General features: G+C 42.2%; 1 protein-coding gene across 2 annotated transcripts in view; it reads left to right on the top strand.

Annotated features, from left to right (window-relative positions):
* The first annotated feature begins 558 nt into the window (after positions 1-558).
* mtss1 (MTSS I-BAR domain containing 1) overlaps positions 559-18,368 on the top strand; it is a 61,780-nt gene continuing 43,970 nt past the window's right edge. Inside the window, exon 1 of one of the 2 annotated variants that reach the window (XM_085776843.1) lies at positions 559-1,500. In XM_085776843.1, the coding sequence (XP_085632969.1) occupies positions 1,429-1,500 (72 nt within the window). In that variant the 5' untranslated portion in view covers positions 559-1,428. The remainder of the gene's footprint in view (positions 1,501-18,368) is intronic. The other variant, XM_085776842.1, reaches the window with a different exon arrangement.

Below are 18,368 nucleotides of genomic sequence, written 5' to 3'. Positions count from 1 at the left end.
TTTATCTATTTTCTGTTGTGAGTCTGACCTTTATATATTTTTTTATCAATAAAGTTATTACCATCTTGTTTATGTTTTACCTTATGTAGTTAATTTTGACAAGCTACACCATTACACAACATGATGCATCATGCATTAACCACAGCCTGCCAAATACTACACAACACACGCACGCACAGTCATACAGAACTCTGATCTAAAACTAAATTTTTAAATTTTGTTGAAATGTTGCTTTTTATTGCCATCCAGACAAAATAGTATCTATCTATCTATCTATCTATCTATCTATCTATCTATCTATCTATCTATCTATCTATCTATCTATCTATCTATCTATCTATCTATCTATCTATCTATCTATCTATCTATCTATCTATCTATCTATCTATCTATCTATCTATCTATCTATCTGATGGTTAAAGAAATAGGTCAAACACTGTAAAACTGCACAACATTTGGTTTCGATGGGTGGGCTGAAGGCTTTTATTGTGAAGCCCCCGGCCGGATGTGCGTGCGGTCAGAGCGGCTGGCTTGGGAGCGGCGCTCGGGGAGACGCTCATTCACTTCAGGTCAGGACTCCCACCGGAGCAACCGGAGGGAAGGGAAGCGGCTCTGTCGGCGAAACTCACCGGAAAACACCGCCAAATCTGTCGCATCCACTCCTGGAAAACACCGACCGGGAGCAGCACCGATTTATTTCGGCGGACTTAATTAATCGCGGGCTCTCTCTCTCTCTCTTTTTCTCTCTCCCTCTCTCTCTCTCTGTGTGTGTGTGGACGTGTGTGTGGCTCTCCTCTCCAAACGAAAACACTCACTCACTCTCAGTCACAGGTTGCTAACGGAGTTGACGCTAACCCAGCTAGCCGAGTTAGCTCCCTCCCTCCCAGCGGTTGGTTAGCGCTGTTTTCCCTTCGCCCGCCGCCGGGACCAGACGCAACCAGCAGCAGGACTGAAGTTAAAATAACAACAAAAACAAAAAACAAAACAAAACAAAACAAAAAAAAACCAGCCAGGCTTTATTTTCCGGACGGTCTGCTCCGCGGCTCGGCGGTTCAGTCATGATGTGGTGGTTGTGCGGACGTTTATCAAGTTGGCCGGCCGGGAGCATCGGCTGACTGGAGACTCTCCGCGTCGACCTGGATTTTGCGCCGGTGTGTTTTTTCCTCCTCGTTTTCCCTCGGTGCGGCTTCAGCTTAGCCTCTTTCTCTCGTTTTAAAGGTGGACTTTGCCCTCGGGGTGTTGCAACTGCCCCCCACCCCCCTAAGTTACCTCCATATTAAATAAAGAGCCTCTATTGATTCCTCTGTTGGGAGTATCGGAGAAGTTGGCTTGGATTTTCAGTTTTTTTTTTTTTTCCTGGAGGGGGGGTGGAGGTAAAAAGTTTGCGTGTTGGGAAGTCGAGGAGGATTTTTCCGAGCTTGTGGAAAAATGGATGCGGGTATAGAGAAGGAATGCAGCGCCTTGGGAGGGCTCTTCCAGCTCATCATGAACGACATGAAGGTAAAAAATATCACTTCTCAACAACTTTTCTATCTCCTTCACACATTTTTCCCTCTCTTTATTGCTTTTACTTTTATAATCTTAGACGTTGATTTACCTGCAGGGTATAAAAGTTATTGATTTCCAAAATATTGAAGACACAAGAGTGTTTATTTATCCCACACATGGGAAATGTGGTTAGTTCAGTAGCATTGTAGCATACAAGGTAGAAAAACTGTAAATATAGAAACATAAAACGATCTAAAACAAACATATACAAAACAAATAGAGAGAGACACTCTGAACGTGTTTCTTCTTATTATTCCTCTTTTTTTTTGTCTTTTTCGCTTCCATAACTGTCTCTATTTTACCTTCTCATGTGCAAATCACACACTTTTAATAAATGAAACCTAGTGAAGTGAATCAAAATGAAGAAGAGGAAGAGGAGGAGGCCTGATTAGTTGCTCAATTCATTCTCCATGGAGATTTTCCTGCATTGCTTCACTTAATGTTTGCACTTCCCCAAAATATATAATATCCACATTTTCATTTCCTCCAGACCAACTGCAACTGGTTTGTTGGGTGGTTTGATTTGTCAGTGGTTACTCATCGTTTTAGTCATTTTCTGGTAAAACACTCTCAGATGTTTCAGTGTGATGGTTGTCTTTGTCACACAACCTAGTATTAAAAACTGTTGAGTGTTTTTAGATTTTTGTCCAGTTGGATGAATTAAAGAAGTAGTTGGGATACATCATTTTGAGCTTTGGGAAATTATAGTGGGCACTTGTAACTGTTTTATGATATTTTAAGGACAAGATGATGATTCACTTAATCTTGAGAATTAGATTTATAGATATTGAAGATGATTATTAGTTGCAGTCTGATTTTCTTCGTTTTATTATGGCAGCCATAACCTCATACGTCTTAGACTGGTTGAGTCATAAAGCACTAGAAAGCTGGAAATAATGCATTAAAAGTGGGTGAAAAAACCCCACAGACGCAGAAAGTGAATGAGTTTAAGATGCTTAAAACCCCTGAAATATAGATTATTAAAGGCTGGATGTTGAGCAACTGGATATGATGAGTGGTGGTGATGTTGATTGGGTAATGAATGAGCAGAGGTTAAAGCTGGAAGTGGGCCATGTGAGAGGGTAAGAGGGCTGGATGGGGGTGGATTTTGCCAGCTGTGTGCTCTTTGATGTTTGCTAAGCAGGGCTGCCCTTTGCTGCATGTCTGTGTTTCACTGCTCTCAGATGTTCGTCGTTATCAGCCTCTGTTTTCAAGTCGATCCTCAACGCAAAGGCTCTGCTGCCAAAGGAGATGTTGCTCTGCTACAGAAGCCTCGTCAGCACGACCACAGGGCTGATCTGACTGTTTTCCGCTAATGTATGAGCAGCTATATATCCACATACTGGACTGGGAGTAATAACAACCTGCAGGACAGTTGAGTCAGACTAAACTAATACTGGACAATCAAGGTGATTCTCACCTTTCGTACTGAGTTTTTCTTTTATCCTTTGTACTAAGCATTTTTATATACTCAACTGCAATTGAGGTTAATTGTTTGGGTTTTAGTGTTATGTTGTTTTTTGGTTATATATCTTTTATTTCTTGGGTTGAGGACCAATCCCACCACTGTAATGATGCTAACAACTCAGGATCCAGTCTCAGAGCAGAGGACCTCTCTACAGTGAGTCATGTGGCAGGCTTCATGTGGTTAGATAGGGACAATAGTAAAAAAAAAAAAAAGATGCAATAGTGCTGTTAATTGAATGTTTATGTTTTTAGTGGCATGTAATGAACACCATTTCCCAGCAGACGCAGACCTGTGAGCTAAACATGAGTCCACGAGTGATTCATAGGTTTGAGGTTAGCTCAGTCTGATTGGACCTGGAGGAGTTTCTTGATGGGAGTTGTAGTTTTTTCCCCTACAGCTCCCATCACAAAGTAAACATTACAACTTTCTACCCTGCTGAAGATGATGATGATGATCTGCCTCAGAATATGGAAAGCAATCCACAAGAACATGCCTTATATTTTTTCCCCCCATTGATTCGCTGTGTGGAAAGTTGCATACCACGCATTACTGTCGGGATGACACAAAAACAGATGCTGTGATACTCGTGCAGCGATGTATGTGAAACTACTACAGTAGTAGTTCTGTTTTTCCACACGGTGTCAGATTCACATTTTTTCAGGTTTTATAAGTCTCTAAGCTGTTGCCAGAGAATGAGGCTGCACTCGTTGCATGGCCTCGTGTTATTATAGACGTAATGTGAAAGCTTTATGGTGGGATTGTCAGTATTGCAGCTAACTCTCTTCTCCGTAGGTACTGGCGCTCCATAAACTATTAACCTGCTGAAAGCCACCTGCTCATGAGGAAGCGTGTTTATGTAAGACGATTAAGAAGGGGTGTAAGAAAATATCGACACAATATGGCTATATTATATGACGTGATACTCGGAACAGCATTTGTTTGTGTATATACAACATTTTATGTTTTTTATGCTAAAAAAAAATCACAATTTATCACCTTGCTGACAGTATCTTCATATCGTCACCTCCCTTTGGGACACGTATCGTATAACCAGATTCTCGCCAATAAACAGCCGTTTCATTAGCACAATTAAGAGCTATGGCTATGCTAATGGTAGGGCAAATATGTGGTGTTTTTGCTAGGGCTGACCCAAAAAATTCGAAGCTTTGAAGCTTCGTTCGTTGCCATGGTAATCGATCATGAAAGTCCGTGATCGATTTGTTTGGTTTTGCTCCTTTTTTCCTTTTTGACACCGGTTCTCATCGGCAATTGTTACATTAAAATGAGTAGGCGACTTGGCATCCTGGAAACCTGCCTGATTTTGGAGATATGCAGTGTTTGTTTGCCATTACTTTCATTATTTCCGCTACGATCGCGCACCCCCCCGGCCGTCGAAGCTTCGATTTAAATCGATTTTATGTCCGCGAAGCTTCGATTATCAAAATATGATAATCGGGTAAGCCCTAGTTTTTGCTTGGTACTCGGTAAAATGATTTCTTGATTATCAAAACAGTTGGCAGATTATTGTTTCAGAATGACTTTAGAAGCTAAAAATAAGGCAGAGCGATCCGCTACAACAGTATGAGTGTGTTGAAGATAGTGAGTTACAGTATGTGATGTGATGGGAGTGGATGAAGACCTGCAGAAAGACCCTGAGCAGCTGTTGGTGAGAGCTCATTTGATCTGGCTCTTGGACTGCAGGAGTTTTAGTTGTGCATTAACATGTTTTGGCATCGTATCCAAGATGCACATTTGATGATGACTCAGTCAGGAATGTCGGCCGTTCAGATGAATCACAGAGCCCATAGTTTCCTGCTGCGTGCACCAGCACCTCTGCCTTCTTTGTGTTTTTGAACAATAGATACTACAATTTCGGACCGAGACGCTTTGAGTTTTAGCTGGACCCTGACTCAGACGGACCGTCCTCTGACAGGAGGGTCATCACCACGCTGTTGTGAGTGAGTGTGAATCACCGGAGAGGCCACAGGTTGGATCTCTGCAGGAGCAGGGATGTGAGGAAAATGAGGTCGTTCCCATTTCATTCTGAACGTAAAGCGTTTTAGTGTGATGGAACTCGCAGACATCCTGTTGTGAGAGCAGCGAGCGGCAGACGAGTCACTTCTGCTGTCAGATAATCGGGAACAGAGATGGTCATGGTGGTGTGTGTGTGTGCGTGTGTGTGTGCTATTGATTCAGAGCTTGTGGCATCATACCCTGGTATTTTACCAACATGGCACAGAACCAACGGGAACACTACTGCCATCTGCCCCCCACCCACACGCACACACACATACGCACGCACACACGCACACGCACAGAGAAGTCATGTCTAATTAAGTAGAGAGTTTCTGTTCAGATAAATCTCTCCTTAGGGCATCATAACACGCCTGTGAAGAGCTCACACTGAACCAGTCAGCAGACACCAAGGCACAGAGACTTGCTGCAGATTATAGGTCATTTTGTGAATTAGCCACGGAGCCATTTAAAGCAAAAGTAGAAAATTGTACCATTGTTGAGACACGAATAGAAGCACGATGAGTTGAAACTCGATTGTCAAGGCTCAAATACTGTACTTAGTCGTTCGTCTTCCTTCAACACACACTATGCAGAATTTTACAGTGAGCTCGTCTTTGAGCTTCTTAGTGGATTCAATCGTGGCACTGTGGGACAAAAATTAAAGAATGGCGTTACAAGTAGCAAAGGAAGTGGATTCATAACATCTGACTCTCGCCTATCTCAACACAGTCAGGGAGGGGCCACACAGTTCAGCTTCAGATCCAAGCAGACTCATAACACCTAAATTTAGCAGTAGAGTAGTTTTTACACATAGTATGATGAACCTTTACTCCAAAATTAGTAGGTTTAAACAGGTTTTTCTAAAGTAGGGGTACACAACACATGCTAGAAATAGGTAATTACTTTTTTTTTTACCACAAGAAAGAGTGAGCTGCCAGAGTTGGAGCTCTAAGATGCATTGGTTGGTGATTGTGTGTTTTTAACACTTATTTTTGGACTATCATAAATAAAGTTAAACGCAAATTTGATTGATTGTACCTTAAGTTTTTGTTGATATCATGATAATATCATTGTTGTGACAAGTTTTGCCCACAATAATTGTGAAGTGGAAATCTGATGTTGTGACAGCCCTACTGCCAATAATGCTCAACAATGATGTTCCCATGTAATGGTACACACAAGTCAAGGCTTACGGTTTGGGGGTCACGGTTTTATTTTTAACAGACACCAATTGAATGTAAAACTAAAAACCATCTTTTGTTGTAGTAACAAGTGCATTGGGAGTGTTAAAATACCATTAATTCTGTTCTGACAGAGGATACACTGAGGCAGTCAGGTTGCGCTTGCCAACTGGCAGCTATTATAAAAAAACAAGAAACTAACATCAATGTTGTTTTACACAGTTAGGCTAGATGCCAGTTGCTTTGGTGATGTTTCTGGTCCTGTCTGTGCTCATGTCAAGAGGCTTAAAGGGAGCAGGGATGAGTTGTTGCACACAACTCGTCTTTTTCCTCGCACCAGTGATTGACATCGGGGTGATGGCGTCTTATAGCATTAACACGTTTCTAGCGACGCACCGCACATCTGTGAAACACCGCCGAAGGTCTTTGTCTGGTCGACAACTCGCGCGTCGTCGCCGTTGTGTTTCACTGAGACTAAGTGTTCCCACACGGGCAGCTCCTCTAACTCCACACCCTCATCACTTTTCTTCTTCGTCTGTAATGACGGTTGCAGCTTTTAGGCTCACTGCTGCCACCTGGATTGGAGTGAAGACTACTTGACTTCTTTTTTTAATACTCACTCAGACGCGTTCATATGACCTTGTGCACCAAACCATGAGGCCTGTACCGTGACGGCACGGGACGAATACAAATACCGTTACACCCCTATAGGTAATGTGAAAGTCAGAACGTCTCTCCTAGAGAAATAATCTCGTAGTCAGAGCCGAGAGCGTGGGCCTACAGCATCTGATGTGTCTCGTCCTATTGACAAATCTGTCCAGTTCCGTTTGTACACGACACGAAGAACGTGTTCACTGTAAAAACTAGTCATTACAACAGATACAAAGAGGTTGTTTTGGAAGGTTTCTGAAGTGAGAGACAAACCGAGCCGACTCTGTTGGTGCTGGAGCTGGAGCTGCACGTCTGTGCTCCACTAAACCGAAGCATACGGTCCTGGCGGTCCACGTCTCTGTGGGACAACCCATTCCTTTAAATATGCACGACCTTCAGTCACGTCAGTCTTACTCATACAGCTTATACAAGTGAAGGGAGGATATATTATAATGTGTTTACAGGAACGTGGTGGCGTCACATCTCAGGATAAAGTGGTGCTGAAGCTTGTGGTTCCACCGGAGAGAGACAGACGGCTTATTGATCCGTCTCTGTGACATCAGGGGTGACATTATGAGCCATCGACCTTCCACACTCCTCCATCTCTGCTAACATCTATCCCTCCATCAGCCCCACTACATACCTCCACTCTCTCTCTCTCTCTCTCTCTCTCTCTCTCTCATGCACTCACTCTACCTAATGTTTTTCTTCATCCCTCTTTCCTCTCCTGCCTCTCTTCTTCCTCTCTCGTCTCTCTCTCTCACACACACACACACTGGCCCCACCTCCACCTCCCAATGTAATTTGCTGCTTCACGAGGATTCAATCAGTGTTTGAGTATTAAATTCATTCTCCTCATTAACTGTTGACTTTAAAGGAAAATGTCACTCAAAACAACAGTTGACCTGCCCTCATTCCCCTGGAGGGTATTAAGTTAAAATGTATGTGTGTGTGTGTGTGGGGGGGGGATAATATGTGTTGATTCATATGTGTGTGTGTGTGTGTGTGTGTGTGTGTGTGTGTGTGGTGTACGTGTTATCCGTCCTGTACACTGAAGGTGAACTAAGTGTGTGTGGGTAGAATAGCAAATGTCTTTCAACAGTGACCTACAGCTGTGCTCAGTTTCTACATGGACACACACACACACACACACACACACACACAGTCAGACCATGTAAGCAATGGTTATGACTGCATCATCGTATTTTATAATTTGACCTGTCAATATATAATTAACTGTGTTTGTGTGTGTGTGGAGTAAAATACAGGCTTTTCTCACACAAGTTGTTTTGATCCGAGTTATAACTGGATACAATCACACAACACACAATCACAGCTGCCAGCTCACACACAGAGTCTAACGTCAGTACAGTACAACAGTATACGTATATAAAACACAGCTATAAGCCATAATGTGATCTGATGTAATAACATCAATGAATCACATCACTGATACGAAACTTTATGGTTCCTGGTAGGTGGGTGGGTGTGTGTGTGTGTGTCAGTGTGCGTGGGAGTGGCAGATTTCAGAGAAGTCTTAGTGCACATGGGGAAATAGGACGCCTCAGGTGAATATGGGTGTGACACAAACTGACCACAATAATCACACAGCAGACACACACGTTGCTAAACATCCACATTGAGACACACACCGTGTAACAGTGACATTAGTTGGCTGTAAGGGAGGAGGAGAAAGGAGGCAGCCTCCCCTCGTGGATATAACTGAGTCTGAACATGAGGCTGTTAATCACAATACATTTCAACAGTGTCACAAACAGCAGCCTCCAGACTGGTCAGTTGTAGTCTGTAGTGTATAGAGTTACAGTCTCTCATCCGTCCTAGCGTTTATTAAAGCACTGTTGTTATAGGGGTCGGGGAAAAATCGATACAGCATAGTATCTGAATATTTTGCTTGCAGAATACAGATTGGCACCAGATTATGAGAGCACTTTGTGTGACTGTGTTGGTCAGTCTGCCTGCTTGACAATATCATTTAGCAGGGATAGAAATGATTTCAGTCAGCAGAACTCAACCTTATTAGATAAAACAGATGTTGACAAAGTTTTGCTTTAAGGACATAATCAGGTTAATATATCGCTGTTCATCGCAACATGTTATTGCAACAGTCAGGATAATGCAAAACAGTCACAAAATGGTGGCTTAAGTATTGTAATGATTTATTTAATGGGGCCTCTAGTGATTCTGACCCCTGTATGAACTTTAGCCAGATGTACCTAATAAGTTGCTGTGTGAGTTGCCCTAAAAATCGTAATCGGAAATCGGGGTTTGCGAGAAGAAAATTGTTGTGTTTTGTTTTTGGGCAAAATCGAACAGCCCTAATTGAACCTACTACTAAAGGACTTCATTGGATATTCTTAGTAAATACATCTGTGTAACTGTCATATCTTTGAAGCTGCAATATAAATATCTTCGTCTTTTCCTCCACTATTAAAGGAACAACGAGGAGTTTCTATTCAGTTATAAAAAAGTCTCACGTTAAGGTGGATGAATCTCCGCTACCCACACTTGTTAATGGGCCCATTTTCGATAAATATATTGTTCTGTCTATATCGTTATTTTGTTATTATTAGTGGTGGCGGAAACGCTGGTCGAGCTGACCAGCGTTTCCTTTCGTGGCGAGTCATGAGAATAACGCCGCCAAATCGCCGTTTATGGTCGGAACTACGACGGTATGTGAACCTCTTTGAACCTCTGACTTTGATTATTGATGAATGAAAACATGAGTCCGTCTTGCGCCGGTCAAAGAATTTTACGTTGCACGCGGAGGCTCATAAATGTAGTGTGAAAACTCTTCGCTTTTCCAAAACTCCTCATTGTCCCTTTAAACATTATCCAGCGCTTCATCTACAGTAAAGCAGTTACATAACACACACTGCAGAGCTGGAAAATCTTTCAAGAGGATTTAGCAAAGATTTTTACCTTAACTATGCTACATTTTTACGGTAGGCTGATTAAACAGCTTCGGAGTAATTGTGATGGTTAAATAAATTACTTGTTACTTGTTATGAGGGAGAGTGGAGGCTCTCTGCCTTCCACATAGCGTCTCTTGGCTGTAAACCAACCTTACAAGATCAGAGCCTCCGACCTGGTGTCCTAGCTCTCCTCTCAGCGGCACCGCGACACAAACATGTCCGGTTTATGACAGATAAGATATAATATACACATGCGTATAATATATGATAAATAACGTTATCCATCGCTCCATGGGTTGCTTTCTCGCTGGTTTCGTTAAAAACAAATGCACATGGCCGAGAGGAGGGTTAGCAAAACAGCAGAAAAGAGACCGGACTTGCATAGTTCCCCTTTAAATTCAAACAACAAATGAATCATTTATTTTATTGGCTGAAATCACAGAAGCTATAAACCATTGATACTGACCACCGCAGCAGGGGACCATCAATCTTAGAATATCTTATATGGGCAGTGAAGCTCAGGAACATATGAGCTACAGAGCATTATGGGATACTGACTGAAAATATGCTGCATTTCTTAATTTCATTCAAATGGGGCCTTTGAGCTTGAACAGATCCGTTCTGACGTGTCGGACTCTGTGCAGAAAGTTTGGAAAGAAGTCAGAAGCATGGATGGACATGAGTCAACAGGTAGAGAAGGAGCTGGTGGTGATGAGGCAGTAAGGATGCCTGCAGTTCAATGGAGGGTGTGGATTTATAAAACAAACGCACTGATGGAGCCGTCTGCACAGTAGGCACAACAGTCTGAACACTGAGGGATTCTTCAGATGATGAAAATATATTTGGAAAACTGAGGTATGAGCTACAATTGACTTAAATATAGTTTATTATTATTAGTAGCATAATTTAGTGGCAGTTATTTCTGAAGCTGATCTGAGAATTGGACACGCAGCAGCAGTGGCCACAGCATCTTCAGTAAGAGACTTACACAACTGGAGAGATACGCAAATAGTATGCAAAGACTCGGAAATAGACAAAAGTCACATGGAGATCAGCTGCCGTTTTCTTACTCTTGTCCGCAGCAGCCTGTGGCGACACAAAGAGAGGAAAGAAAACCTTAAACTTTACTGCTGGTTAAAGACAGTGACACTCATTCATTAAATCCTTTTGGATAGAAAAGTAGGATCACAATCAAACGGTGATGAAGCACACATGATATTAGTCCTTTCACTGACGGGTGTGTGAATATTATTATATGACTCATCTCAAACATGAAGACGCCTCTAAGATAAAACAAATGACATTTTAACATGCCTATCAGAAACAGTCGATTACCAAGGAGCCGTGACGTCCTCACAGAGAACTATACACTATGGGATGCAAAAACACAACCTCAGCCTCAATAACCTGCAGTCAAACCTAGATGTTTTTGACGAGTTCCATGATGTGTTATTACCTCAGATGGAAATGTGGTGCAAATCTTTTCAGTGTTTCCCACCAATAGATTTTTCTGCTTTTGGCTCGACCAACGCAATATCGTTCCGTTCATTCATCTCTGCATAGCGCTCTTTCTCCGTTATTGTCGTTCACACACACAGAGAAGCGCGCATGACATAGTAGTGCACGGTAAAAGCGAAGCTCATACGGTCCGATCCACTAGTGTTATGTTAACTGAGTTTATGGTTTTATCTCATTTATATACACACAACACAACACTGTAGGACTGATGGGGGCTTGTGAAAAGAAAGTGTGTAATTATTAATTATCGGCTTTTGCCCTTTCTACGTATTTGTATGAATTTTATTTACATTTTTTTGTTAATCAGTAAAATATTGAGCCCCCAGTACGTATTTGTCAAGTGTTTGACCCATGTTTGAGAGATCATCATTTATTCATGTGTACATGAGAACTATTACTACTACTTTTGCAGTAATTCCCATTGAGATAAAAGAAAAAGGGGAGACCTGTAATATAATGTATGTCAACAAAGCTAATGGGAGTGAATTGCCTGCTGTTGGCATTAAAGAAAGAAAACATGGTGAGTTATGTAAGAATGATAAGAGCAATGGAAAGTCCATGTGCTGCCCTGCTGTGTGGCACTTAATAAACAGCTCATTATTTCTCAGATAAAGGAGCGAGCAGTCGACTGTGTTGAACCCATAGTCTTCACTTAACAAACCATTAGGCTGACACTGACACACCCTACCTGTCTTCTCTCCCCTCTGTCCCTCCTCTTTTTTCCTTGCATTGACTCAACCAGTGTTGCTCAAACACAATGTTAAACAAACCATCAGCCTGATGTTTGAACAGCCTCACTCCCCCCCGCTCTCTTTAACATGGAGACTGTTGTCTGAAACATAAGTGCTATAGACTGGACAAAAAGTCCAATGTTTCTTGGTTGAGTGTTGAGTGACACAGAGCAAATGATTAGTCAGGGAATAAACACATTAATATTTTACCAAACTAGTGCTTTATAACCTGGGGAAACCGGTGATGTTCAGTTTGTTTCTCACTGTCAACTGTTCCCATGAAAAGACAGAAACCAGCAGGTTTGGTCTGTGGATCCACAGCCTGACATACCTTGTTCCCTTTGTGCCATTGTTGTTAAAAACCATTAAAAACACATCAGTGAGCCACATCACTGGGCCGACTGACATGTTCCCTCATCACTGTGAAGACTTGCCTGCATAGCTGCAACAGCAGCAACCTGCTTGTTCACACAGGACGCCACCAGCAGCAGCGGCGGTGCTCGTTCTCGCAGGCCGCTGTCGCAGCACGTGATGTTTCAGCCTGACTCTCAGACGTCTGTCCATCTTTCGTTTCAGAGGGATTTATGGCACTACTTGTTGGAAAGCTTTTATTGCACTTAACTTAACGAGCTGTCGACCTGCCTCTGATCTGCCCCGCTCTGTGTGGAGGAGGGTCCAAGACACACACACACACACACACACACACACACACACACACACACACACACACATACTGTAAAATACAGAGCACACAAGGCAGAGGAGAGAAACCTAACTATACTGACCAGACCCGCTGGTTCGGGCAAAAATATTTAGGCTACAAATGACTAGTGACAAAACGTGTCTGAGTCGGTATTTTTTCACTTAAAAAAAAGGAAGTAAAACGACAAAGTGATAGTTCAGTAGTTAGCGATCATTCCTTTGTCGTGTGCCATCACCAGGTTTCACTCTCAAACTGGTTTCAGAGGAATCTGCACCATCACATTCTTTGGGTGAATAACTTCTCCTCTGTGACAGGAGGATCATTAATATTCCCACACCTCTCGAACGCAGTCAGAAATCACTCAAATGGAAACGGGTGAACGTCCTCTGCAATCAACCTCAAGCAAGAGCGAAGGAGATTTGTTTTGTTTCTGGCGAGGAGGCGGGCAGTGTCACTCTGCTACAGTGAAAGTGGCAGATGAGTGACATGGGGATTACACCTGAGTGAGGAGACTGTGTGTTTCTGCAGTGAAAGGCAGCAGGGGGCTAATGTAGGCTGCAGAGGCCGTTTGAATATTCATCCCTGGGTTATTATAAATCAAGATGGATGTTTTTTCACTCTTTTCTGACATTTTTAGGCCAAACATAATTGAGCAAATAAAAGAAGAACAAAGATTGTTAGCTGCTGCCCCACTTTACTAAACCCAAAGCCATTGCACTTTGTGACCGACTGACTGATTAAATGAATGAATGAGCGGCTGACTGGTTGACTTGGTCCGTCAGTCAGAACTCCGTCCGCAGCCGTCTGTCTCCGTCTCCGTCCCTTTGTCGGTCAGTAGAGCAAGTCAGGATTATCACGGTGGGATTAGATGCCTGCGGCAGGTGACTACACACACACACTGACTGAAGTAACAGTATACCTGGTCGTGCTGTCTGGTCGACTGAGCAGATAAGATAACAGCGCGGTATACTTTCTATACGTGGGGGGGGGGGGTGGACGGGGCGAGGCTGTGTCAATAGGGTTTCCTGTGTCGGTACCAGCGGAGCGTGGAGAGCGTTTCCACTTGGTTGTACAGTGTTTCAGAGTTAGACAGGTGCTGAAGCTGCTGCCGTTAAAAGTTAAAAAACAGGTGCTCGTCATGAGTTCTCAAACCTCAAACACAACACTGATAAATCCACTTTATAACATTATTTACTTTATTCTTCAGCTGTCCAACCTTTTCTTCATTCATTTTGGCTTTACTAACTTTTTCAGCACTGAAGATAATCAACCATGCTGAATTTTTTCAGGCCACCCTTGACCTTTAAAAATTGCCATAACGCAGAAGTGGCCTAAAGTTAACTTTTTGTACAGGAATACAAAAACTGTTTATGAGAATCTTTCAAATTTGATTGGTTTAATTAGAGATACGAGACGGATCTGAGACATTTCTCAGTTTACAAAATGAACTATTCACCGCGGCCATATCCTCTCATAAATAATGTAATGGAGACACAAGCAACTGTAAGATATCAGTTGAAGCTTTGGTAACGTGTGAGAGCACCACTCTTAACCTTTGACCTTTTGGCGACTGAACCAGTCTTTGTGCTTTTCTACGTCCGACTGGAGTTCAGATATAAAAGTAGCCGTCCAGCCAGATGATAGTCGACAGCTGTTTTGTTTGCAGCTGTCTCTGGGAGCCCTCCACACACCGTCGCTGACCCCTGTGGGTCTGGGGTCCCTAATTTAGCAACTGCTGCTCGTAAGGTCTCGGTATCAAGCTGCAGCAGACCCCGATACTCGTTCTGTCTGTGTCTGTGGCCTTTTCAGCTCGGCTCACAGCAAAGCCAGCGCTGGGATATTTTGTCTGCGACTGACTGTGACATTCCTGGCAGTCACAACAAATCCTGGCAGAATTTTAGGTTTAGGCGAGAAGTGGAGGAGAGGGAAGGGGGGGGGGCGCCGTCCAAGAGCCGCACACACTGAAATACAAGCTGCAGACACATTTAGTGTTGGTCTGTAGCTTCACATTCTTTTACACAGTGACCTTCAGTGACTGTTCAAATAGTATATAATACAGTCTTCTAAGATGTTGAAGCAGATCACTGATGAATCCATTGGTCAATCCACAGTCAGACACTTTTCAACCTAAACTTTCTGTGATTTCAGCTTTGGATCTGTGAGAATTTGCAGGTTTTCTTTGTCTTGTGTGACATTAACATCTTTCATCTTGTGGACTGTTGTTCAGGATAAACAGGCAAAGATGCCACATTGGGCTTTTTATAGACAACAATTATCTATTAATTGAGTAAATGACTAATGATTAAAAAGGATTACTGTACTTGTTGCGGTAAGGAGGTGACGCATCAAAGCTCCGGGACCGGTACTTTGATGATATTCCTGTCAACAGTACGGGTATAACGACATGTGAAGTCTTTGGTTTGATGTCTCAGCAACTGGTACAACAGAAAAAAACCATACAAAAAACAAACAACAGAGGAAACACAGAAGAAGAGCAGAAGTTTGTTTTTATGAACAACAACATTAAATGGTGACTCACTTGCTGCAATTGTTGCCTTCAAAATCGCGGGATTCAAACATTAGCATGCGGTCAAATAAGAAAAACAAAACAATCAATAAGGCAGTGAAGCCTCTTGTCCACTGCCATGTTAAAGTAGCAGGGAATCATAACTTTCCCAGACAAATGTGAAGCCCTTGATGGGCTCTAGTACTACACCACTACTTTGTTTTGCTAACAGACAAAACCCAAATGCATGTTGTACACTAATTTGATGGTAAATGATGGTAAATGTTGAGATTTCACAGAACAAATAGGTTCTTTATAAATCTATACTAGACAAATATTCAAATATAGCTGTGAAGAGAGTCCACCCAGGTATTAAAAAAGGAAAAAAATAGGATACAGTAACATAAAAGACAAATTGATATAGCCTACCTTAGTCAACTACAGTATGGTAAGGCTATGGGAAAGACCATACCATAAATTATTCCTCTTAGAGTTTACAGTTTGATTACTTTTTTGTAGTATCTGAAGAACTGGGCACTTAACCAAACGTCCTGTACTGAAGGCTTCTGGGTAAAAGACAGCGATGTACAGACATGTTAGAAGATGACAGTGAGAGTGAGGTAGAAGAGATTTATTCAATACAAGTCAAAGCAGATTTATACACGAGACAGTTGCGTGAAACATGCATGGATTCTCTGAATTTAGTAATCTGAAAAAACCTGTGCATGACATGAGGTTTGGGAAAGATTATATAATGTTGTGAATGCCTTTTGGTTGAAAACTCAGTTTTATCATATCTAGCAAGGGCTTACTACTGCATGAAAGGCATTTTTAATCACTCAAGATCATCTATTCAGATAACCACCAATGATCTAAGCTGCAAAATACATGACTGTCCTTAAAACAACAACAGCACTTCATCTTAGAATTTACTTGTGAGCGCACGTTATTTTCTATTTTCCATACGGTCAGTAAAGTTTTTGGAGTGCAATCTTTTCCTATTCACTTCCTTCCCTTTCTGTCTATCACAGCTCCACTGTTTGTCGTCCACCGAGGCATTCAGACAGTCACCTGCAGTATTTCATCTCGCAGTGCTAAATCCCTGAGGCTAGTAAACCTGTCAGCCCCATGCCGTGCGTCTGCCCGGCTAGCTGTGAAGCAGGGGCCGGCAAACGGCTTTAGTGGTGTGGAGCTAAGAGGCTAATGGTGTGGTGTTAGGGGTTAAATCGGTATTATCCTCTCTGTGGTGGACCGGCGGAGGCAGAGGACAGACAGGGTGACCGGGTTCAGGAAAACTGAGGAGAGAGAGAGAAAGTGGGATTCGGCCCTCGGATCCAACAGGGCTTTCCTGTGTTTTTTAATTCAATAACCAGAGCACCACACCAGCAGCTGTTGGTCACAGATGTAACCCAAGGTCAGAGTCTGCAGCACGAACCAGCCTTAGGTTACATAATCAATCAGCTGCTGCTACAGAAAACAGACACAGAAGCAGCTTTTACCTCTTAAAGAAGCACCAGAGTCTCATCTCTGCACATGAATGTATTAAAACTACTTCATTTCCTTTTTACGTAGAGCCACCAAGCACCCTTCTGCACGGTGCACTAACAATTTAATTCAGTTTGTTTGCATTGAAATGCTGCAGGAATTTTCAGCCAGGTAAAAACCGACCGAGGGTGTGTTTAATCAGCTGCTTGTTATGGTGGTGAAGAGATTTGGCTCTCAAAGGATTAGTTAATTAATTGAATAGTCAAGTGAGAAGATTTCTTAACAACAACCAGGTCGATCGATTGAATGTTTATTTCGTTTTTCAAACTGAACTGCAGAATAATCCTAGTTCCAGTTTGTTTGTTTTTTGGTCCCGTGTGATTTTGCACTGAATATAGCAGCAATTTGAGGCCATCACTTTGGTGAATAAGAAATTGCAATTGACTTTTTGCAGTTCTCTGTCTTGATTTAACCAAGGAAAAAAATCCTATCCCTTTCCTACATCTTTTCTTTCTTTTATTTTATTATTATTGATTGAATATGTCCATGTCAGTATGTGAAGGGGTGTTGAGTGTTGGTTTTGCTATCTTGTTTTTGTTTCACTGGTGTAGTTGTGTTCTGTAGGGGACTCCAACCGAGGACATGACTGTTTTGTCTACACCATGTGTTACACTGTGTGGCTGAGAAGATCACTGTCTGTTTACATCTTGTCTTATATTGTGACTTCATTTCAGCACATCTGCTCTTTTTTTTTTATCTGTAAGGTTGCATAAACCCTGGTGAATAGTAATTGGCCAGTCAATGTCAATGGTAAAAGTGAAATGGATGCGATAACGCTGAGATGAGTTCATTGAGGAAGCTGCGGTTTCATGGACAATCGATCACAGCTGAGTGACAGCAGCACTGGTTTGCTTGTATTAGGCTTCGCTTCCTCGTCTTCGCCTCTTGTGTGTCGATGGTCGTCGAGCGTCCGGGGCTTCTGTGTTTATGTGAAACCGAGAGAAGCCAGAAATAACACAAGGCAGTCAGCTGTGTGCAGTGCACTGTGTTTTTTTTGCTGCTGCTGTTGTTCAGAGAAAATCAGAGAAAGCTGAAAAAATAATTTACAGCAACAAACTAGTTGACAGTTGCGTTGTTGAAATCTGAGACGAGATTAAAATATTCATCATCACACAAAAACACAAATTCTTTTATAAAACACTCATTAGCTCACAGACTTGTGTCTTTCTTTCAAAATACTTTACTTGTTCTCATTTTAATATTCTTCATTTGTATCTTTTCACCCTATAAACCTCATGTCTTGATCTTTTCTTTTTTTTGTGCCATGTCCATTTCAGACCAATGTTTATTCTATTCAGATTTAATTTCTAAATATTTCAGTTTGGTCCAGTGATCCTCACTGGTCTGAACACTCATACTGCAGCTCTCAACGCACTAATGGGATACTCTAATGGTTATCATCTCCCTTTTGTCTGTTAGGTGGATAGTTAATAGTGAGATCTAATACAACTCATACTGTCCAATTTCACACAATGTGTATGTTGGGTGTGTACACACTTTGCTTTGTGCAGAGAAATGCTCAACAGGTTTAATACTAATACTTTAACAACAGTTCTATCTCCCTCATT

Source organism: Trachurus japonicus, chromosome 5 (genome assembly GCF_045865225.1).
Source record: "Trachurus japonicus isolate A0001 chromosome 5, Traja_1.0".
Classification (NCBI taxonomy): domain Eukaryota; kingdom Metazoa; phylum Chordata; class Actinopteri; order Carangiformes; family Carangidae; genus Trachurus; species Trachurus japonicus.
The sequence above is the reverse complement of the archived record's forward strand: the minus strand, read 5'-3'. Positions and strand labels throughout refer to the sequence as shown.